The sequence below is a fragment of the Phyllostomus discolor genome, chromosome 1 (genome assembly GCF_004126475.2).
Source record: "Phyllostomus discolor isolate MPI-MPIP mPhyDis1 chromosome 1, mPhyDis1.pri.v3, whole genome shotgun sequence".
Lineage (NCBI taxonomy): Eukaryota > Metazoa > Chordata > Mammalia > Chiroptera > Phyllostomidae > Phyllostomus > Phyllostomus discolor.
The window spans coordinates 170,390,156-170,414,645 of NC_040903.2; the positions used below are offsets into that span (position 1 = coordinate 170,390,156).

Here is a 24,490-nt window from a genome sequence, read left to right on the forward strand (position 1 = left end):
TAACCCAGGACATATGGTCATGTTCCATAGGTTTCTAGGTCACCTTGGTTGAGGTTCCCTGTCTGTCAGTGACTCGGGTATGAATGTGTCAATAAGTTCACTCTGCCAGAAAAGAAAAATGTCTTCTAGCTCTTCAGCAAGGGTAGGATCCAGCAGCTCTGACTGCTGGGTCTTGTCTGCATCTCCATCCAACCTCACGGTGGAAAGGAAGTCCAGAAGGGAGAACAAGTATGGTGGAATCACAGCATCCCAATAATCGCCATGTTTCCAGGAATTTGGGGGGTGGGGCAACCTCAAAGACACATTCTTCATTAACACCTAAGCCCAGAAAGTCAGAACATTTACTGCTGTAGACATGGAAAAGACTGTGATGACTTGAACAAGCTCTTGCTCAACTGCACGCAATTAAATGCTTTATCTGCTGGATTTAGATAGGGAGGCTTTGTGCCTGCTGGTCCTCCCTTACTCATCCTGGAACTCGAGGAAACAGACTCATTCCAACAATTCTTTTACGTCCAGGCCTCAGGGGTGGTGTTAACTAGTAGGGTAAAAAAAGAGTCTGAATTTTTCTCTCATTAGATCAACCTAAAGAGCAAAGGCATAAAATTTCCCCAGCATTTTCCCAACAAAAGTAATGAAATTCAAGGGCAATCAGGACCCCCTAAAAGTGCCCTTAGGGGTCCCCATGACCAACTTCTTCCTTTACAGAAGAGGCACTGAGGCCTCGGAGGGTGGAGCTGGGCCCCGAGCGCACACCCAGGGGACCGGGCCTCCTGGCTGTCAGCTGAGGCCTATTTCCATGTTACTGTGCTATTTGGTTAAAATGCTGTCTCGTGTTTTACATCTCTTCTCTCCGAAGAGAGGAGGGAGGAAGGAGGAGAAGAAAGGAGGGAGGAAAGTAAACAGGTATGGGGGTAAGGTAGGGTTGAACCCACTCCATTAAAACCCTACTCCATTAAAACAATTTCAGATGACCAAAGTATGGAGATTCGAGGGACAACTGCAAATACCCGATCAGAGCCTGACGAGAGGACAAATGTGTCACCTACCTTTGGTCTTGATGGCCGTTTCAATGTTCAGAGCATCCCGGTCAGCATCAAAGTTGGTGTAGGCTTTGACCGACCCGTATGCATTTGCCGGTGTGGAGTGCTGAGGTCGAAAAAGAAACATACCCGAATCATACACATTTAAGTCCCTCTTGTTGAAATATCGATTTCTCAAATAGATTTTTTCCTATTGTTTCTTTTTTAACGATTCAAACCATTCTTAGACTCAGTAACTATAAGGAGCTTGATTCTTTCTAATGAGAATTCTTTTTCCAAGGCCCCTCGAGTTTACAATATGCTGCCTCTATTTCCACTTATCTTAATAGTGTGAGCTCAAAAGCAGACACACACAAAGCTTAGCACTTGAAAGCACCTGTTTATTTGGGAAGGTTTTGAAGAGCATTAAAACTGGGCTGGCAACAATTCAAAACAAACTGAAAATGTGGGGATGCCTGAATAACAAGTGTGTTTAGCCAAGCTTTTGCAACAGGCACACGAATTTCCTCTTGGGCTCTTTGGCTGAGCTCACCATTCTTTTAAAAGCAAATGTAAAACACCTGCCTGCTTGTCTGTACCAGGTAAATGAGGAAGCCCCTCCACTGTGGCCACTGTTGTGGCTCCCAGGTGGTCAGGCACAGGGCCCACATCCTCCTTCACGTCAACCAAGTTCCTCTTGCCCTTCTCTCGCCTCTGTCCCCTCCCCTCTGCTGCCTTCCACACTATCCCCTCTGCCTACCACTCCTCCTAGGGTTTTCTTATGGCCTTGTAAAACATGCCTTCCTCCTTTCCAATGATTTACATTCCCCTTCCTGGTCAGAAGGACCCACCCAGACTGAGTTGAGGGCAATGGCCTGCTTCTACAACAGTTCTCTCTTCCAAAGTGTCAGCTTGCCTACTTCCTGGACATGCTCTTGCAGCTTTCCCCGCCCCTGCTACCTAGCCCCAAAGCGAAGGATAGACAAAAGAGAATGGGCAATGTGGTTTTGGTTAGCTGATGGCGGGTGGTGCCACCTACCACCACCCCACCTTCAGCGTCAATGTTCCCCATCCTGAAATTCCCCCACTGCCTCCCTCGGTACATACATCATAATGTGATAAATGTCATTGGCTCGGTTTCTGGAAAGAGTCAGAGACTAAGGTGCCCTGACCTACCTCCGCCCACAGGCATTATGATTCAGGCACCCAGCTCCCCCATCAGTTGCTGCTACTAGCATGGAGGTTGACCAGATAAGCCACTAAGAGGCCATCCTCTTAAATGTCTCCTGGAACAAGCCAGAAATCTAAGTTCAGAATGGGACAAAACATCTCAAAATGTACTTGTGACCATTTTGACCAAGCAGTAAATCCAGTTCCTACTTACAACTCTGAAACACAATAAAATATCAAGGTGTTTGCCATCTAACTTCACTTCTGAAATGTTCCAGTAAGATTAACTGAATGGAAATGGAGGGCATGCTCAGAAAAAGGTAAGAACACAGTGCTATTCTGAAATGCTGTCTGCTATGGCGGCTACAAACTGTGGATGGAAATCTAAGGAAAAAATCCTCCTATTTATTAACAATGCCATCAGTTTCTTACAAAGGCAGACAGTCTGGTCATTGAGCCATATCATATATGGCTTCATGTACCAGGTGCCATGGCATCTTATTCCAAAACAGTGAGTAGGGGCATGTTTTGCATAATTTTTTAGTATCTATGGAAACAAAATGAAACGGATAACTGAACCTATTATCTGTAAAATCACTCATCCAAAAATCAAATTATTGAGGCAAAAGTGATCTTTCAAAATACTAGGGGAAACATGCCATTTTCTACAGCAGGCACATCCCACTGGACAGAGAAATACATTGCACAGGAGTACAGCAGCTCCTGAAGCTGTGTGAAAAGCCCTCTCAGGAAACCTGATGCTAAAAACAATCTAATGGTGAGACCCATTAAAGAAAGAAAACACTGAGCTCCTGGACTTGTCTGGACCTCAATGGCAGCTTGTACTGTTGCCAACACCCTTGTGCACAAGTTCCAAGAGGAAAGATCAGGGACGTACACGGGCTTACGCACCATGCACTGTGCTCACGGGGACGCCATCCTCCCGAACGCTGTGAGGCAAGCACCCTGGACAACAGAGGTTCCGTGAGCACATGGTCCAAGCTGCTGTCAGCCCACTTTGAGTTTCTTTGTATTTTAATTTAATAGAATATTTTGAAATATCTCCAAGATCTGCCTACAAACCAGTACTGAGATTTTGTAAAAGCTATTTCCCCAAGATGACCTAAAAAATGCATGCTATAATTAGATATTTTACATATTCATAATTTATATTCTACTTGATTCTCAAAGTACTTGTAGTGACATAACCTCATATATAGGTTAAAAATTTTAAACTATAAGACAAAAAAGCAAATGCATCAGAATTTCCATGTCACATATTTCCTGGGAAAGACAATTAAAAATAATTCTGAGCTCCCTGATAGCCAAAGCAAAAAAGGAAACATAATGAATTATAGTACTACCATTATTTTAAAAAGAGGAATAATGACAAACATCCCAATTCTTTGGGAAAAAAGCTTTCTTAGGTGCTAAATTTAAAAAAAAAAAAAGGTATAAGTTCTTGTCTGGAATAACCTCTGGGACACTAAGGAGTCCCAAAAACTCAGGATCATTTTTGAGATGGCCAGCCATTAATAAAATCCCAGGGCATGACATGAAAAGTCATACATCATCATAACAATTACCACCACTGACATGCTAAATATATAGTGGAACAAAATTCTGACCACCTCAGTGTCACTAGTGTCTGTCCTATTTTAATGTGATGCCAAAAAAGTTTCTTGAGCCAAGACATTGCTTTCAAATTGAGGTACTAAGAAGAGCTAAAGTAATGGGAAGAAAGAGGAACCAAGAGGGGAATGCCTATCCGAATTCTGCCCCATTTTCTCAGATGTCCAAGGAAAGGGAGTAGTAGCACTATCCAGAGATGTCCAATTTGCAAAAACGACACAAAGTGAAAATGATATACTTACATCACCCTCCAAGCTGAGCTTGGTCAGAATCTCGTGAACAGTAGACATGTTGGAAGCAGCTGGAAAAAAATAAAGCAAAATGTCTTTAGGAAGAGGCTTTCCTTTCCCCGAAGCACTGTGATTCATTACACTAATCTCTACTTCTTGGACCATTTCATCTGAAGATATTAAAGTAATTTTTACAAATGCATGCAATTCCCGTCTCATGATTGGGGAAACTGAAGTTTGGTGATAGTGTGCCTCGGGTTTGGGACGGGCTACTGCACGGGCCCGCCTTCCGCCTGCTCTGTTGGAACAGAAGCCCGGCTGGGACGGCTGACTCGTGAATACAGAAACAAAGCGCTCTTCCAGACTAAAGCAGCTTGTCGTTCCAACAGGCTAGAACCGAGCCTTCCACTTCTCGTGCGAAGTGGTAAGTTTGCCAAACCTGTCACAACCTCTGTTATTTCTCACCAGTAATCTGACATACGGAAAGGCGCCTGAAAACTCTTAGTGTGAACCGAAATCAATACCGTTCTCATCCTGGCCCGTTCCTAAATGGAAGCCTTAATTACCATCCGTAATTACTTGTGTAGCTCACAGATGCTTAGAAGATATTAAACTGTTAATGAGAAAGACAGGGGATAGATTTTCTGACATGAACGCATTCCACAAAAGACTGATCCTTGCATTTAAGATTCAAAATGGCTGAAATGAAGTCATCTTCCCGTTAATACACCTCATCGGGCTGTGGCACTGCAGCTTGATGCATTGGCTTTCCGGCTTTGCCATCACACAGTTCTCGGAATCGATACGCCAGCCCCTGCCAATGGCAGAGTGCTCGACTGGCATGAGATTTGTCTCACCTGAGCCAAGGCAGGGCATTCAGCAGCCGCCCCCAAATAAAAGAAACAGAGGAGAGCTGCATCCCGAACAATGAGAGTAATGCCTGAATTGTAGCATCTCCTGCTTTGGTATGTTGGTGCTTAATATTATTTGATCAACGAAAATGCATCCATGCAAATTCAGCTTTCTGTTCTCTTCCAACAATGTGCTTACTCTAAATATTTTCATAGAACTGGCTTGGAGGGAGAATTGACATGGTCACTTTGTTATCAGAAGGCTTTAAACTCACTCGGGTGGGGATTCCAGGCTCAGTGTGGGGTGGAGGCGGGGGATGTAAGAGATGAGGATTCACCTTTGTTTTGGTTATTGATATATTTCTGCAAGATTTCCATCCCCATCTCTCTCCTAGACCTCTCCTCTCTCTTCTGAATGCTCACAGATGCTTTTTAAGCACAGCAAAAAGAAAATCACAGCTATTCTAATTCCCCCCACTCTCACAACTCTCAGACACCCACCCCCAAATATCCTAGTGCTGGCATATAACCCTAATTTGCAAAGTCTTCTTCTATAAATAAACTGTGGTACATCCGGACAATGGAGTAATATTCAGGCCTAAAGAAAGAAAGAAAGAAACTATCAAGCTATGAAGAGGCATGAAGGAAACTGAAATGCACACTACTAAGCAAAAGAAGCCAATCTGAAGAGGCTATATACTATATGATCCCAACTATCTGACATTCTGGAAAAGGCAGCACTAAGGAGACAGCAAAAGGATCAGTGGTTGTCTGGGATTAGAAGGGAAGGATGGAGGGATAAACAGGTAGAGCGAAGAGGATTTTTAGGGCCATAAAACTATTGTGTATGATACTCTCATGGTGAATACACGTCATCACACCTCTGTCAGACCCACAGAACATGCAATACCAAGAACAAACCCTAATGTGAACTGTGGACGTTGGCCAATAGTGACAGGCCAATGTAGGCCGTCGGTTGTGACAAAGGTGCCACTCAGGCGGGGCTGTTGTGAACGTGTGGGGCTGGGAATACACAGGAGCTTTCCACGCAGCTTTTCTGGGAACCTGACACTACCCTAAAAAGAAAGGCTATTTTTCTCTCTCTCAAAGTCTTGCTCTAGAGGTGGACTCTCCAACAGAGTAGCTAGCCACCAGCCACATGTGGCTTATCAAGCAACAAGTGTCCAGTCCAAACGGAGATGTACTTTAAGTGTAAGTACACACTAGATTTGGAAGACCTAGTATGAGGAAAAAAATGTAAAAATCTCTCAATAATTTCTACATTGATTATATATTATATTTATGATGTATTGGGTAAAATGGGTCACATAAAAAACTATTTAAATTTAATTTTACCTGTTTCTTTTACTTTAAAATATTTTTTAATCTTCGCCGAAGGATATGTTTATTGCTTTTAGAGAGAGAAGAGGAAGACAAAGAGAGAAACAGGACCGGCTGCCTCCTGTATGTGCCCCAACCAAGGATCAAACCTGCAACCTGGGTATGTGCCCTGACCGAGAATCGAACCCACAACCTTTTGGTGTATGGGATGACACTCCAACCAACTGAGCCATTGGGCCAGGGCTTTTTTCTTTTTTAATGTGACTACTAGAAAATTTACAATTGCATATGCAGCTCACATTCTGTTTCTACTGGACAGCACAGGTCTCGAAGTCCAATCCTGGTTCCCAGCCTTTGAAGTGGCTAGGTCAGTTAAAGACTAAGTTTGAGATTCTCTGTAAGACAAACAAGTTTGAGTCTGCTCAAGAAACCTCCAATTTCACCTTGGGCTAACAAACATTCCAAAGGGTCTCATCAGTATCCATCGGCCTGAGAATCACCAAAGCAGAGATAAAATGCCTCTGCTTTGGACACACCCACTCGAGCCCTGGCCTTGACTATTGCCCCTGGGGTGGGGTGAAAAGTGGACTGACCAGGTCTGCACTGAAGAGTAAAACTGTTGTCACCTGCCTTGCAGAATTCTAGTCCCCACTGTGTACCCCTAAGAAATAAAACTGCCAAAACACACAGAGGACTGGTAAGTCCGTTGCAAACAGAGTTGTTTCTGCTCAAGGAAGTGTGGATTAAATTCCATTTATTTATTAAATCAAGGACCTCACATTGGTTCCGATGTCTAAGAAATCTCAAACACAGAGGCACAGTATGTTTTCACTGTGTAGTTCTCTCGAGCTGCCTTTCCAGCTCTGAGCACCGGCTTTGCAGACAGCTGCCCACCATAACCATGTCCCACATGCCACCCCAGTAGGTCCAAATCAAAGACAGTCCGATATACACTCTCCATTTATGGTCATTCTTCTCCCATAGCCACAACGTACTGAGGAGAGACAGAAAATAGAGGTGTTTAAAAATCCCACAAATCTTCCTTTCCATTTTATTGTCCACAAGTTATGCTGCTCTTTCATCAAATCAGTCCCATGTGCCACCATCAATTAAATTCCTCTAGTTGATCTTGTTCAATGTCCATTCTTGGAAGGCAGCTATGCGTACCACTGTACCACCAACGCCAACTCAATGTCCATCTTTCAGTGGCGGTCTCATACTCTTGCTCAGTCCCGCTCTCCAGGAGTGGCCTGTGAACCCAGCCTCGGCGCCCTGCACGTAGGAACCCAGCCTCAGTGCCCTCTATCCACTCCCCAGCAAAAGTGGACTTAGGCCAAATTGTTACTTCCTTCTCACCAAACACACCTTACTCCTTTAATCCACGGAGCCCTGATTGGTCATTCTTCTCCCATCTCTTCACCCTACATTGTTCTTCTGGTTATAGACCCCGCCCATCCCTCAAGTCACTACCACTGTGGTGTCCGCACTAAAGGGGCAGCCACAACCCCATTCCACAGAGCTCTCTCCCTCCTTTCAATGCCGGGAGCACTTACTGATGCTACTAGATTCATCCATTAAGTTCCTGCCATGTACCAAGTATTCAGACAGCAAATGCTTAAGTTCAATTCAATGTAGCAGGCAGTATGTATGTCTCACCTCATCTCCCTGAGTCTCAGTTTACCCACAGATTTAAGGGTGTCTTTGCACATTCTAGGCACTAAGTGTACACTTAGAAACAATAAGCTGCTATTTTACATAGTTAACAGTTTATACATGTTTTATTTATACATCCTGCTGGAAAAGCAAAAATTCCAGTAACTACAAAGTAATATCCATGAAATTTGCTATAACTCCATGCATGTCTTTTGAATCCATATAAATATTTCCTATTTCATGCAAGCTTAATGGCAAACTTAATTTCACCTTAGACATAAACCACGGCCCCTGTTTCTTTACTGAATCTAATCCCACTGACAAAGCAAAATCATTATGTGAATGATTGATTAGTCTCTAGAAGAAATAGTTGGCTTTCCCACTTCTGTTTGTTAAAACATTAGCCTAATATAGTATATTTGATTAATGAGATGGTGCCAGTGTGCTGCTACCCTTGAAAGTCAAAGTCCTGGCAGAGCTACTGTCGGTTACATGCCCTGGTAACATTCAAGTAATCTGTCAACCCCCGCACAAGCACGCACTGGCCTGCACCGCATTCACGGCAGTGGGAGAGACGCCCACAACTGTGAAATGCAGGCCCCACCCTGCAGGACCTTCAGCTCTCTTCCCTGCTCGCACCAGTGAGACACCTGAGCGATTGGCCCAGGGCACCCAGCCAATGAGCAGGGGGAGACGGCCAGAATCCGGGCCCTCGGACTCTGGGGTCTTTGCCCCTTCCCCTTCACCACAATGGTTCTCTATTCTAAGAGATGAAGACATCAAGAGAAAGATAAAAACAGTAGAAGTTAGGTCAGCTAAACAGTAGAAGTAAGGGCTGAAAGGGTGAGGCACTGCCTAGCTGGAGAAAGGCAATGACCCTGGAAGATTCCAGCCAGAGAAACTTGGGGAAAGCCTGGGAAGGTGGGATGGAGACTGTCCCCAAGTGGCAGGAGAACCAGAGAACAGGCTTAAAACAAGCCTTGTGGAGGCCTAAAACGAAAATTTCCGAATGGTGCAAATTTAAGCTCGGGAATACTGGAGGGCCAGAAAGCTAATGTGATTTGTTCCCAATACTCATAGTATCTGTTCACAACATTTGCTCTGGAGGCTGAATTTTCTTACTGAAAATAATAGCTCTGTCTTAATGTACCTATTGCTTTAAATGAAAAGATAAAGTCTACGTGCCGTGAGGTGATTCCATTCCCACTGATTCCTCATCGCAGCGTAAAATTCCTAAGAGCATTTCAAGCAGGACAAGCACTCTCTCTCTGGCAGGCTGCTCTACAGAACACGGACGTGGCAGCCTGCATCACTCCTGCAGACACATCAGCCTCACCCAGATCTCCAACTGGTTTCGACATGCAAAAAGAAATCAGCAAATTCTATCTGTTGATGAGTACCTCTGCATACTAGTACCTTCCATTCCCAGAGAAGGGCTGGGTTCCTAGACAAGATCATTAAAATGGTCAGGGAAAGTTTTTCCTTTAAGAAAATAGAGAGACTTACTGAAAGACTCACACCCACTTCAAACTGGTTTGAAACAATTCACCACCCCACGGGGTGAGAACAGACTCACTCAGTTACACCCTACCACAGAAACAGAACAATTTCCTCTGGCCTTTGAAACATTCATCAATGAGACTTAATTGTCTGACTGCAAGAGCTCTTGAGTAAAAATCTAGACATTAATGAAAAACTATTGAAAAACAAGTAATTTACAGTTAGCATCAGGACTAACTTAAAGATAATTTAAGGGTTTGTCCTTTTTTAAAAAACCCTATAGATTGGTTTGTGTATTACTGTTTCACTTCAAATACACAGAACAAAAAAAGTACAAGTGAAACAGTTTTAACTTCTCTCCAGAAAAGTTAAAACAAAGTTTGCAAACAGGTTGAAACTGACGAACAAAAAAGTAAACCTAAAAGTCAACACTTGAAATAGTAAGAATAAGCTCTACTGAAATGAATTAAGAACCAGCTCCAGGAAGACCACACATTAATTCGCAGGAACAAAAGCGTGTTGCAACAGAGCTGGTCTGCAGAGCAGAATCTGACTCTAACCTCACAGTTTCACTGACACGCCCACTTTATAGTTTCATTGTAGTGTTGACACATCTCCACAAAACACAGCCCTAGCAACCATGCTGAATCAATCAGGGACTCGATGATACAAAGAAGATTTTTAAAACCAAAAAAGGGAGGGGGGTGGAGGGAGGTGGAGGGCTGGGCTTCCCCACCAAAAACCTTACTGTGCAAAATGCTGTGTCTAAGGGACCAGACAGCAATTTTAAACCAAAAGGGGAGAAAAAGAAACACATGAGTTGGGGTGGGCAGGAAATTCTCCCTATACTCCACACTCCAACCCACAAAGCATTTTTATTGAATAGAACCTTCCTGAAAGCACATACTTTCTCCTTGGTTTTATGGTCTTAATTAATGCCTGAGTCACAGGGCCAAGTCATCTCCAGAAATCCTGGAATTCTGCCCAGCGGCCATGATCATTCTGAGCAGGATGGACACACAGCACTTGCTCTGGCTTGTCCCTTGTATTGCCTGATGTGAATCCATTTTTGTTTGCTACCTACAGACAGGCTGCAGCCTTCTGCTCTCAGAGCCTCTCCATACACAGTCTCCTGATCTGGGGATGGAGTGGGCGGAAAGAGACCAGCGGGAAGAATGACCTCAGTTGGCAGGAAGCACTTTCAGAGTTGAGAAATCAAGGCCTTCACATCTACAACTCAATTTCAGCATTTTATGGCCTGCAAATTGTGTTTCCAATGGGGCCCTGCTGCCAACAGAAAAAAGGTCTAAACTCACACACTGGACTTTACCTACTGATTCATAAATATCTCTTACACACACACAAGCACACCAGCCCCAAAATCAGACTCCAGCTGCAATTGTTCTCCAAACCCTCAGCACTATCCTGCTGCCTCCAGGCTGGGGCTCTCCGAGTTCCCCCACCGGGAACTCTCAATCGCAACCAGCTAACATCCCCAGGAGGCCTCTGGACACAAACAGCACTGTTACCTTTTCCCCTGCTCCGTGCCCCTGTGGCTGTTGTGTGTCTGACATTTCAGAGCCAAGTGTATCTAGGCAGTCTTCCATTCTACCTGCCCATGGGGTTTCTGTGTTACTCACTCCAGTATTCTAATGGGTCTGACTGAGCGCAGTGCCCAGCACACACTAGGCGTCCAGTCACAAGTTGGGAGGGTTTACATACACCAGGTCTTTCCATATTCTGTCTTTTTTTCCTTCTTTTCCAATGCACTTCCCTTCCTCAATTTCCTTTCTCTCCCTCAGACTAAGCATTTCCAGTGAAATTCCAGGGCCACACACATTCAGAGCTGGGGCCTTCAATTCCCAGCTTCTGCACACATCTTTGCAAAGCCTGGCCAGCTCACTGGAGGGCACGTTCTTTTTCTTCACGATATGCAGCCCATTCCCACCCCAGCTCAGCACCCCACCTCTGTCCTCTCAAGGCTCTTGGGTCCAAGCTCTGTCCAATGGGCAAGGTTGAAATGTCACCTACATCTCCTGTGGAAGGAGGTGGGAAGGAGGAAGGATTTGAAGAGTGGCCTTGGGACTCTGACTTCCTGTGAGCTGTGTGCAGCAGACTGGGAGTGGCAGGGAGACAAAGAGCACGGGTCCGGTCATAGCCACTCCCGTCAGTCGGAACTTCCAACGCCAAGCCCAGGATTAGACTACTAGGAATGCTATTGACTTCTCTCTGACAAGATTGAGCTCAGACAGCTTAAAAACTTCAGGTGTACCCTGAAAAGGTGATTTGGAGGTAATCTCCAGAGAACCACCCAGAACAAGCCTGGGTCTCCCTGACCCCTCCTGCTGACCTGTTCCCCAACAAAGTAGATGGGGACTGCCTCTGCCCATAGGAAAAGGAAAAATACAGCAGACTGTGAAAGGGCGGAAAAACTTTTTTTTAATGACTGGAATTTCCTCTGAGTTAGCCTAAAACTAGAATAGGGTGTGGTGTGAGGGAAAATGAGGAGGGTGGATTCTCATGTCAAAAAAAAAAAAAGAGCATTCCTTTTCTATCCAATTCTCACAATCAAATCCAGAACACAAGTTAAGTCACATTAACTTTAAGTAACAGTTTCCCTAAGGTTAAATCTGATGCTCAGATCTGGGGGACAGCTGGGTTAAAGGGACAAGGAGCCCCAGCCAAGCTTGGGAACTAACATAGATTTGGGGAAATATAACATTCAAAATCCAGTTACTGCCTCAACAATTCACTTACTTTGTCTACTTTTTGTCCCTTTTGTTCACTGCAGTATCCCCAGTGCCTGTAACTGTGAGTAGAACTTAACAGGTGCTTAAGAAATACTGTGGAATGAATGCATGTCTAGAGCAGCCCAGCAGGGCCTAGGATTCCTGTGTGACACACCCACCCTCCATGAACCAAAAAAGGCCAGAGGGCGGCCCCCCTCCCCACCCCCACAAGCAGAATGAGAACAAAGGCTCATGACCACGTGTTGTGTTGGTGACAAGAGTCTAGGCCCAGTGGTGCAGGAAGTGCCTACAGACCTCAAAATCAATAGCAATTACAGAAAGATACCTACCTTGCCAGAAAAACTACTTCAATCAGACATTAATCAGGAAACTAATGGCCAGGACTGCTGGCCTAATGTCTGGCCTAACGTCAATCAATACAGCACTTTAATAGCTCAAGCGCAGAATGGTAAGCACTGAGACGCCAGTCCAAGAACAAGCTCCTGAGCAAAGTCAGTGAGTCAGCAGTATTCCTTGGGCATTTAACCCAAGCAGGTCATCTGGCACTGCAGGAAACTACAAAATCTGGGGGTCTCCAAATCATAAACCCCCAACTGAAAACAAATGCACAATGATGGTCACACTCTTCCACTGCATATGTGAGGGACAATTTTGGAGAAACTCTTGAAGCTTTTAGCAAATAGGCAGAATTAGGAGAAGGGAGGAAAGCACTAAGCGGGAATATCTTAACACCACTGGCCTCTCTGAACTTGGCTTCATCTAAAATCTTCCTTCACACATTGCCTGAATATTACATTATGTGTCTCCTTGATTCCAAAGCCTCTAACTCTATAAATTACAGATCTGTTTAGGTAACAAGTTTTTCTTGTTTTTTAAAGAACTCCTCTGGACTGCTGAAGATTTTAGGACCACCATCATTCCGGATATAGAATATTAATGTACATAAATGAATAAATTCAATTTGCTAATCTTGAGCTGGGTGTTAAAGACACTGAGGTAGGAAGGAGGAGGGAATGCAGAAGTGGCTAAGCTTGGGTGGCTTTTGTAAATTGTCAAGACAGAAGGTCTCTAAGGAGGCACGAGAAAGGCAGAGAAAAGTGGAGGAAGGGGCAAAAACATAATTTTCCAATTAAAGTAATTTAATCTGGGTCAACTTTAAAACAAATAAAAGTTCCAAAAAATATATTTCGGTGGTTTATTCTTCCTACCCACATACCTTCCCTTACCCTTCCACCTTTCCTCCCCCCATCACCCCACCACCCAAATTAGTCTTTAGAAACCAGCGCATGTTAAGTAGGTTTTCTGGGCTAGCCTGGAACCTAAGCACCTCCTATAACATTGTTTCAGTGGGTAAGTGCATTGTTTTTCAAACCATCAAGTTCCAGAGGGGCACCCACTTTTGAACAGAATCTGTCTGAACTCAGGGCCCCAGGTTCCTGGACTCCAGAACTTACAGTTCTTGGAAAAGACCAAATGCGCACCCATAAGGCTACTGCCCTTTTACACAGAAATTCAGAAGGCCCATAGCTTTAAAATGGCAAATCTTAACATACAAATGACATTCCACAATTGCCTGGCACAATGTTTTCAGTATGCTTTACATATTTTATTTCTGAGTGAACATGTTTTTTGAAATTTTTGATAATAACCGTATGGGAATGGAGGTTAAAAAATGGGCATCCTTAAACCACTTTCATAGCTAAGGAAACTGATGTTCACCCCCAACAGTCAGTTTATGGAATCCAGCCCTCCCACAGCAGGCGCTGGGACCCACTCCACAGAACTGCAGGGAGAGGCCCAGGGGCCACACCCTTTTCTGTACCCTCAGTCCCTGACTCACTGTGGCATCATCAAGACAACCCTCCCCACAGAACCCGGGGGGACACTTCCTTCCTGATTCAAAAGGGGTCAACCAAGTGGGAAACTCTCCAAACACAAGGAAATCAGAAGTTGCTCTCTCGCAAGATAACGTAGACAAAGGAGAAGGAGCTGAAGGTTTTGTTTGTTTGTTTGTTTGTTTGTTTGTTTTCATTTCGCTTCGGGGACCAGGGCTGCTACTAAAAATTCCTACCCCTCCTCCTCTTCCCCCCACCGCTTCTCTCCAGCTGGTCGGTTCAAGTTCCACAAAAACGCATTTGTTTCAAGTAAAGTAACTTGTAAAAGATGGGGGTTACTTTCTAAACAGCCGTAAAGCTTCTGTTAAACGTGGAGGTAAATGTCCCGCGTTACTGCTCTTCTTGGGACCCGCGGCTCCCAGGGAGGCCACGCCCTGCTCCCCCCACACCTTGCCCGCGCCTTGTGCGTCTGGAATGTGGGGCTTCCCTTTCCACCTCTCCCCTGTGCCACCTCTCCGGGCTTCCTGGGAGCACTTTGGGGGGGCTGCACAACCCTGTCCCTCTACCCTGCACCCCAACGCGGGGCAGAACTGGCCACTCTCACTGCAGCGGGACCATCTTGCCACTGCGCCCCCTCTCCACAGACCCCGTGCGGACCGCCCCCCAGTCCCTCCGTCGGATGGCCTACAGAGTCCCCGTCGCTCGAGCCTCTCTTTGCAAGGCCGTCTTCTTCCCCGTGTCTCCGCGCCCCGCTAGCACAGCAGCCCCCGGGACATAGCGGGAGGGAAGGGCGCGCCGCTTACCTGGGCTGGGCGCAGAGAGCTGTGAGTGTCCCCAGGAACAGAGCGCAGGCGGCGGGCCTGGGTGGGGCTTTTATAGCAGCCACATCCTCCCGGTGCAGGCGAGACCCGCCCCGCCCTGCCCCGCCTCCTGGTTCCCGGTCCTCTCCCACCCGGAGTCAGGGTGACTCACCCTCCCCGACCAGCCTGCCAGGAGGGCCAGCCCCGCCCTAGACCGTTCCCCTGGCCTCACCGTGCCCAAGCGGCCCCTGCGCCCGCGGCCCTGCCCTCCATGAAGGCGTCCCCAAGGCTCTTTCGAGGGCCGTCGGCCTGGTTTCTTCCTCCCTTCCTCATTTTACTTCTTGAGCGCCACATGGCGTGCTCAGCCCTGGTTTAGATTAATAAATTAACAAGACTTTGGTAGACTCAGAGCTTCATTAAGTCACTTTTTTCTTTTTGGCGTCGATGCAATGGAATGAAAAACTGGTCCAAAAAACATAAGTCTTGATTCCCCTGGGCTGCGGCCTTTGGAATCCAGCTCTCCATTACCGTCCGCAAACTTGTTAGCTTAATCTCGGGCCAGCAATTCCCAGGAGGAATGCAGGGAGGGCGATCCTTCGGCTCTTGCCCCGCCAAGACTCTGAGCCAGCAGGGAGGCCAGCGCCAGGACGGGGGAGCAGGAGCAGAAGCCAGGAGCCAGACCCCAGCCCCTTCCTGCGCCGGGAGGCACCCTTTCCCTGGGAGAGCTCGGCTGTGCTTCTCTCCGAGCCTCCGGGCGGACGCAGCACTCAGCGTTGGGCAGCTCTGTGCATCCTCGTGGCAGGCCTTCCCAGGCTGGGTGGGGCGGGTGGCTTTCAACCTCCAGTTCCAACAAAGAAGTTTCCTGTCTTTTTTCACAACGGTCATTTTTTCGCAGCTGCTTAGCCAGTTCCCTCGCTTGGTTTTGCTCAGTTTCTCTCACTTTTCTTCCCTGCTTTGCTTCCACAGGGGCAACGTGTAAGCAAACATGTTTTTATGTGTGACTGCGCAAGTACTGGACTCAAACCTCAAACAGGAGTGTTTTGCTAAGAGTCCCAAAGACCTCTCGCTGCAGCGCCTTTGCATACCCCCTTCTGACACTCACTTCGTGCAGCCCTTTCTCCTAGTCTTAATGCTTCCGTATTTAAATCTCCTATCTATCTTAACGTTCATTTCTACTTGCCAGTTGAGCATCATTTCACTTCCGGGAATCGAAAATGATAGTGAGGCCAACAGACCTCCGTTGGCATGCCAGTTAGCTGCCAAGTCCAGGCTTCAAACGGGGTCTCAGGACACTCAGCCCAGAGATCACTGTGACCCTGTCTGTCCACTTGGAATGATACATGATAGGGCCTCTCAGAGAGACAAACAAAATAAAGCAATTGTTTTGATACAATTTCTGATTTACATTGATAGCTCTTCAATTTAGGCCTAAAGCCTACACGGTGTTTATCTGCCTACTATCCTGAACATTTTGGGACAGGTGGTAAATGGTTGGACAGGATTCTGCCATCTTTTTCTACTCCTGTAGGCAGATTCCACAGCTTCTGACTCCTAATGGTGCTGCGATAGGCCCCCCACAGAAGATTTAAATCCAACCATGTGGAATACATGAAAGCCACCGAGTACACACACGAAAGTTTTTGCTTATCTTTGGCATCCAGTAGATCCAAACAAACAGATCTATGCAATAGCCAGATTTTGCTTCATGCTTCAGAACTTACACTGATGTTATTATAAAAATGAAGTAATTAGAAGTCATGGTTTACAAATATCTGAGGAATGTGAGGCCAATAAGTATGAAAAAACTTACAGATCTTAGTGCCAAGATCCACTGTTTTCTTTTTCTTCTCCCCCTGGGGCTGGGGAGAATGTTTCTGCTAGAACAGATCTCATATTACGTCTGCCGTGAGGCCTGCACTCTGTCCTCTCAGGCCTCTGACTTGCCTGTTCACACTTCCCCGTACCTCCACACCTAACAGTGCCTAGCTAGAAATGACAGGCACTCACTAAAAAGTATAGAATGATAGCATTATTCACCCAGTAATAGAATGTCAGAGCAGAAAGAGGCTTTAAGAGACTCATTTGCCCAATTCTAGATTTTTACATATGAAAGAAGAAATTGGGGCACAAATAAAGTCTCCTGCCCAGTCCAGAGACTACATATTACACCCAAGTTACTTGTGTCAATGTAACAGATGCCACCACAAACTCAGTGGTTAAAACATAAGCATTTATTTGCTCTTAATTTTACAGTTTGAACAGGACTCAGTGGGGATAGCTTGGCTCTGTTCCCTGTGATGCCAGGCGGGGCAGAAGTGTGAGAAATAAATTTCTATTCTTCATAAGCCATGCAATCTATGGTAGTTTAATGTAGTTGCCCAAATAGACTAAGACACCATGTAATATTATAGTCTCCAAAGATGACCATAATAATATTTCCCACCCCATATGTTCTTCTAGAACTTCGTCACTTCCCCACCAAAAGGGAGAGTGTATGCCCACTCCCCTTGAACTTCATGACCCATTCTGAGTTATTTGATCCACAGAGTACAGCCGAAGTGATGCTGTGACTTCTGGGGCTAGATCATGAATGCATTTCTGTGTTGTGTACTTGGGACATGTGCCTGGAAATGCAGCCACCATGCCACAAGGAAGCCCAAGCAGCCTGTGGAGGGGAACCAGGGTCCTCAGCTGACAGCCAGGACAAGTGCTTCAGGACTACATGAGCCACCTTGAAAGTGGACCATCCAACCTCCTGTTGAGCCACCCCAGGTGAAATCGCATAGAGCAAAAACCTCCCTACTGAGCTCTGTCCAAATTGCACCCTAGTGGACAAAACAAATTCTTACTGTTGTTATAAGAAACTAAATTTTGAGGTGGTTAGTTATGCAGCAATGTATAACTGAAACAATTATCATGAGAAGGAAATACAAACAGTAAATTAAAGGCTCAGGTTGTATTTCTACAATCATAATTCTGTAAACATTGTGTGTATATACATAAAGAGTAAAAGACTTATTTTTCACAGTAGACAATAGGTACTATTTAAAACTGAAAAATTAGAAAATACTGGCATGCTATTTAGAAACACAGAGTCCAGCAGAAGTAATGCCTGCTTGAGTGTGATTGGTAGAACATAATATGGGTGTAATAATGTATCATTTTAATTTGAACATTTCACCTAAAATGTCATATGGGGTGCTTGAGTATGATATTGTTATGTTACAAAACTACATGCTTATGATTTTATAATAAAAAGGGGGCGTTATTTGCCAGATCCTGTATATAGGTGACTCACCATAAGAATTAGCCACAAGAGTTGAAAGTGTTTGGTTCTAGAGAGCAGAAATGTGGGTATCGTGGATCAAGGTAAGTAACTGCTACTGGGCGTGTGTGCCTGTGTGTTGTGCATGGATGTGTTAGGAAACTATGATAGAAAGTACGCATTTCTCACTCAATATATATTCTGCTTTGGTTCTTAGCAACAAACCCAGTCTGTTTGTTTTTTTAAGTGGGCAGCAATGTACTCAGCTAAAGGATTATAGTTTTCAGCTTCTTTTGGAATTAGATGTGCCCATTTAACTAAATTCTGGGCAAGAGAGGAAGCCAATGAAAGTTATGAGGTACAGTTTCAATAAAACCACTTTAAGTGAAAACAGTTGACATGGTTTTTCCCCCCTTGAACCCCCCCTTTTTTCTACTTGCTTTGCCTAATACTTGATATGATGGCTGGAGCTCTTTCAGTTACTGTGGACCTGGAGGGAAATTGGAAGATGGAAACTAGGCACAAAGGATGGAAAACAAAAACTTGAGTATGAAAACAAAAATACTGAAAAAAAAGTTAGGAGGAAACCATTGCCTGTTTCCCTGATGACTGGGAAACCAGTTCAATCGTGGACTGCTTTCCTGTAAATTTCCTTTATATGAAAGAAAAACACATTTCTACTGGCCCAGGCCAGGTAGTTCAGTCATTTAGAGCGTCGTCCCCATGTGCCAAGGTTGTGGGTTTGATCCCCAGTCAGGGCACATAGAAGAAGCAACCAATGAATACGTGAATAAGTGGAACAACAAAATCGATGTAGTTGTTTTTTTTTTTCTCTCTCTCTCCCTTCCTCTCTCTCTCTAAAATCAATTTAAAAAACACACATCTCTACTTTATTTAAGTCACTTACATCCAGGCTCTGTTACTAACAAGCTTAACTCTAATTGTATATACAATTATATGGAGTTCTCATGTAAATATGTGGCTTTTAAAACTATTCACTCATATAACTTGACTAAAGATAACAAAAGAGGAAGGAAAGAGAAAAAAGAGGAGGGAGGGGGAGGGAGGGGAAAATCAGAGACGTTGAGTGAGTGAGCACACGTGGGGCTTTGGACTGAACCATTCCGGGGCTCTCATTCTGTTTCTGCTTCTTCCTGGCCAGGTGAAACTTCGAAAACCTCAGTTTTCTCATTTGTGGTATTGCAGGGCCATTGTAAAGAGCAGACAACACATAAAAAGCGCCCAGTGGGTGTTGAAGAAACAGTGGTTATTTCATTAGCTTGTTGGGTCTTTTCAGCATCTAGTCTGCTGAACTCGTAGTAAGATTTAAATAAACTTGTTGAATTAAGATATCATGACCCTAATAACACAGAGTACTCTTGGTGTGGACAAACCACAATTTCTATTTTCAGGGGAAAAAGTGCAGTAACTCCAACTTCCTTTTCCCAGCTCTAACAGACACTTTTGGTCTCAATACACGCTCTACAAGGCATCCAGAATGACCTTTCTAAGAAATAGGTCTGATTATATGACCCTTCCCTGGAACTCTCTCTGTGGGGTCTGACCTACCTGATAATCTTATTTCCCACATATGGCCCTGTCCCGCTCACCATGCACCATGGCCAAGTGCATTTCCATTCACACTTAGTGCCTTTGTCCATGCTGTTTACCAGCCTCCAGTGCCTTTCCCGTTTTTTTGCAATGCTGAACTTTGCCTTATCCTTCAAGCCTGAGAGCAAATGTTGATATTATTTTCTCACGAAGAAAGCCTTCACCAAGTCCTTCAGGCAGATTTGGCTCTAATCTGTTTCTCTTTGCATTTTTTACATACCTCCCCTCTTTCAGTGGTCACCTTGCATTTTTAAACAGGGTCCAGCAGAAGTAACACCTGCTGAAGGGTGGCTGGTGGGGTAATACTATGGGCACAATAATTTATAGTTTTAATTTGAACATTTCACCTAAAATGTTATCTGGTGTGCCCAAGTGGGATATTGTTACAGAATTACATGCTTATGATTTTGTAATGAGAGATTTTGTAATAAAAAGGGGGTGTTATTTGTGCCAGACCCTGTATTTTATGTACTGGTCTCTGCCACTAGACATTTACTTGCTTCCTATTGTGCTGACAGGGACTCAGCCAGTGCCTGTCACTATTGGACTTCTCTCCGTAAATGCATTATGTTGCCTCCTTCCTACTTACACTCACCCGACAAAAAGTAAAAGGTTGGTAATACCCAGTGCAGTGGGACGTGAGTGAGTGGGGAATTCTCACATGCTGTCAGTGGGAAGGCAGTGCAGTAGGGTCTACCAGTGTTTAAAACGTCCATGCCCTTTGATTCCATGAGTTTGCTTCTGGAAAGCTATCCTGAAAAGAGTGTCACATGTGATCACAGCCGGAAGTGTTCATCAGCGAGGCTAAGTAAAAATTAACTATGGAAAAGTCTATGTGGCGGACTGAAGCCACTGAGAAGAATGGGATAGAGCAACATGTTCTGACACGGACAGATTTCAAAAACGCCGTGTTAAAGGGAGGAACGAGCAGGTGAGCTTGGCTGTGCCTTGTGGGCATAGTGAGTGACAGCGCCGGCATAAAAAAAGATTATGAAAATGAATTTGGCTAAAAATGCCAACCCATCTGTGATCATTCTTTCCTTCACTGGCTGGGATATTGGGATGCTTTCTGAACTATCAGCATCTTAGTTCTTACCCCCACACATCTGACTGCGTTTTTACTGTTTGTCAAGTCAGAAGATGAATATTTCCATCTCTACCAACCTCTCTTGTGTCTTTAAGCAGTATTTTCCACACGATGTTAAACAAAAATATAGGAACAACTACTTAGGTGCTCAATGTCTGCTATCAGTGGGAAAATCCTAATTCTGGAATGACACATACATCTCTTAGTTATCAGCATTCACTCAAGAGAGGACAGTATTTTACATAAAATGTGTAGTGAGTATGAAAACACCCACACAAAAGTAGCTACACTTTGAAGCTTTTCATCAATACTAAATGTCCATTAGATGCATTTGGGAGTTTTGTATATTTTAAAACTTGGAAGATCTTCTGTTGACTGAGTAAAAAAAAACAAACAATTAGACTAATATGACTAATTTGACTATTTCTATTAATGATTATGTACATTTACACATATATTGGTGTGTACATGGATATATACATATATGCAAATATATGGAAGGAGATACACCAAACTGATGTTGATTACTTTGGGGAAAGAGGAAAATTGGTATATTTATATAAAGGAGAATGTTTACTTTTTATTACATACACTTTTTTATATTATTTGAGTTTTGTTAATAATGAGTATATACCTATAATTGTAAATAAATAAAAAAAGAGATATAGCTAATATAAAGAAGGCTTCCTTCTCACAAATTAAGATGATAACAGCCCATGCCAGGCTGTGGGGAAAACTTTTTTTTAATGGTATTTTTCATATATATTCATAATACACAAGGAAAAAACTATAGAGGAGCACTGGTGAGGTGGCTCAGTTGGTTGGAATGTCATCCATACACTGTAGAGTTGTGGGTTTAACCCTTGGTCAGGGCACAAACCTGGGTTGCAGGTTCGATCCATAGTCAAGGTGCATGGTCGGGGAGCAGGAGTAAGTAATCAATGTTTCTCATTCATATCAGTGTTTCTCTCTCTGTACTCCACCCCCCTCCCACTCTCTAGAATCAGTGAACATATCCTTGAGTAACTATTAAAAACGAAACAAAACAAAACAAATAAAAACTATAGAGGAAAAGTTGTATATCATAGCACTCTCTCCTGACAAGGAAAACACTTAAGTTTCATTTGGTTTTGATTTCTCTGATAATAAATACTTTGTGATAATGCAACCTAGGTGCAGGTAAATCTTACATGGTTCATTCACTGTTTGAAAGAAAAGGTTTGACAAGCAAATTAGTGTAATAAATAAGATAACTTGTTGCATGAGGTTTACAGGAAGGGTTATAACCTGAGAGGCTAGAGTTGGTGCAGGGATGCTACGAAAGGGCATCAGAAGCTGGGGTAGAGCTAAGCTAAGTACCAAGGACACTATAATTTTTTAAAATTCCAAAGAACAAGAGCAGAGTTTGAACAGGAGATGAAGCCAAGTTTCTGCAGCTGGAACAACACAGAAGCAAGTAGGAGGGAAGCAAGGAAAATGGAGGTAAGGCTGCAGGTGGGGCTGAAGTGCCCTTGTCTCTGTGGCTCAAGGACAAGTGACACCTGAGGGTGAAGCTTGGTTGATATGAAGTGAACATGGATGCTAAATCATCGTTGCCATTTCTTCAAAGAACAATGCAATAGAGCAGAACACGAAGGAGCAGAAGAAGACAATAGTGGAGGGGGTGCTGTGTTACTGGGACAGAGAGAAACGGACCGACAGGCACTGCTGCCCCAGGCACACCTGCAGTCTGCATGTGGGCACTGGGCAGTTTAGCCCAGACCATCTGGGAGGTCCTTGCTAGCTCTTGAATTTGTAAGGCCTTCCTTCCTAAAAACAGTCTCGTATTCTATAAGACTCAACTAAGACAACCATTGAAAGATTCATGATCCAGCTTCATTACTCGGGCAGTAGAATTTGAGTTCCACTCCTTCAGCACTTTGGTGTCTGGTTTTCCTGGGATCCTCAGTAAGAATTCCTCATTACTTCAGTAGGGTGGATCTCAAGGTTATGCTAGAAGCAAAAGACAAAAAGATGGGTGAGCTGCTCTAATAGGCTCTGGTTGCAGTCTGGGGGGGGGGGGTTGTTTTTTTTTTTCTTTTCTTTTCTTTTCAAATGAGAGGTTAGTCTTCCCCAAATTCCAATGATCCAGCCACTCCCTAATTTGGAGACAAACCAGATGATTTCACTGGTCTTTCCCATCTCTGGTTTCTATGATTCATCAGCTATCGCAACTAGGGTGGGGTAAACACAAACACAGCTCTAGTATGCAGATTATGTTGGAGCTCCAAGGAAGGAATCTAAGAAAAACTGTTTAAGATTGTTTTAAAAAAAATAAAGGAAAAATTATAACTTACAATACTCCTAACTCAGACATATGTTCTAAAAGGTCTCCCTGTTTCCAGTGCCTCCTATCTTTCCTCTTCCATTATTAACTACATGAACTTTTCCATTTCACAAGTGTTTTACACATATTTTTCTATGAAATTGGTAAAATGCTTGTTCTAATACAGATGGAAGCCTTGTTGATTTTGGTCACCCGTATCCCTCAAGAAGTCGCCCGTATCTGACTAGAAAAGTCAAGGAACTCTCAAGACAAATTCATTCAATTCAGCAAACACCGAGCACCCAGCATAGGTCAGGCCCTAGGGCAAGACTGTCTAGCAGATGCATACCAGAAAAAAAAAAACAAACATGGTAACTCAACCTTAAGGCCTAGTGGAAGTAAGTAAGTAATTATAATTTGACGAATGCATCAGAAATCAAATCCAAGGGCTAGTGGAACCCAGTAAGAGAATGACAAATCTGTTAGGAGAGGTTAACCAAGATACTCCATTCTGGCCAGTGCAGTCACAGTTACTCACAGCCACTTGAAGTCATTGCATAACCACGAAAGAGGAAATGTAACATAAACCAACGTGTTCAATATCCAGAGGGAGTGTCATTGGAGAGAGGTGTGGCTGTTAATTTTTAAACGGACCATTCTAGTATAAAAAACAGGCAAAGAGGATTAGCCACTAGAGGAGATATATATTTCTTTAATGCCACCATTATGAAAATTGTGAAGATATTTTTGGAACTCCTCTACTTAAGTATTTCCCTAAGAGCCGAAGGCAAATCCTGGTCACTTGAGAGTTTTGAGGAACATTTAAAGGTCATTCTGCGCCAAGGATCATGACTAAGAGGCCAAAGGATAGAAGGAGGAAAGTATGTTTGTAACTGGGGTTAGGAATGCATAAAGCCCTGTTCAGGCCCTCATTTGACTACACTGTTTGATGGACTCAGGAAATCCAATCACTCTGATGTGAAGTCTGAAGTGGATAGCTATCAGTCCAGTAAAACTCTCAGAGTTCCTGAGATACTAAATATTCAAAATCATGTAATACTATTTAAACAATTCTTTGTTAGGGTGAGAATATCCAGAAATAGAGTGGATTAAAATGGAATCTTCAGTAATAACGTACCTATGGTTGAGGCATGAACACACCAAAATGAATCTCAAAAACTGATACTCCCCGGACCAAGTTGTTTGAGATTTCCAATTAGTGACACCGGCCTCCTGGAGGTCACCATCAAAACGGGTCCAGTTGATACTGTCAGCCCCTTTCCTTTTCCAGAGTCAGTGGCCTTCTTGCAGGCATTCTAGAGAGCAGGAACAAACTGACACTTGGCCCCACACGCTGAAGAGGAGAGGAGGCACAGAGCTGGTGGGTGCACACTCAGCCCAGAGACCTCTCCCCGCCCGTCCTCACAAAGGCCCACCA

General features: G+C 44.2%; 1 protein-coding gene across 1 annotated transcript in view; it reads right to left on the reverse strand.

The window, feature by feature from the left end:
• ANXA2 (annexin A2) overlaps positions 1–14,918 on the reverse strand; it is a 42,175-nt gene extending 27,257 nt beyond the window's left edge. Inside the window, exons 1-3 of the mRNA XM_028506998.2 lie at positions 14,788–14,918; positions 4,067–4,125; positions 1,050–1,149 (exon numbers count right to left, since the gene is read on the reverse strand). Of these exons, the coding sequence (XP_028362799.1) occupies positions 1,050–1,149; positions 4,067–4,114 (148 nt within the window). The 5' untranslated portion in view covers positions 4,115–4,125; positions 14,788–14,918. The remainder of the gene's footprint in view (positions 1–1,049; positions 1,150–4,066; positions 4,126–14,787) is intronic.
• Positions 14,919–24,490: the final 9,572 nt, after the last annotated feature.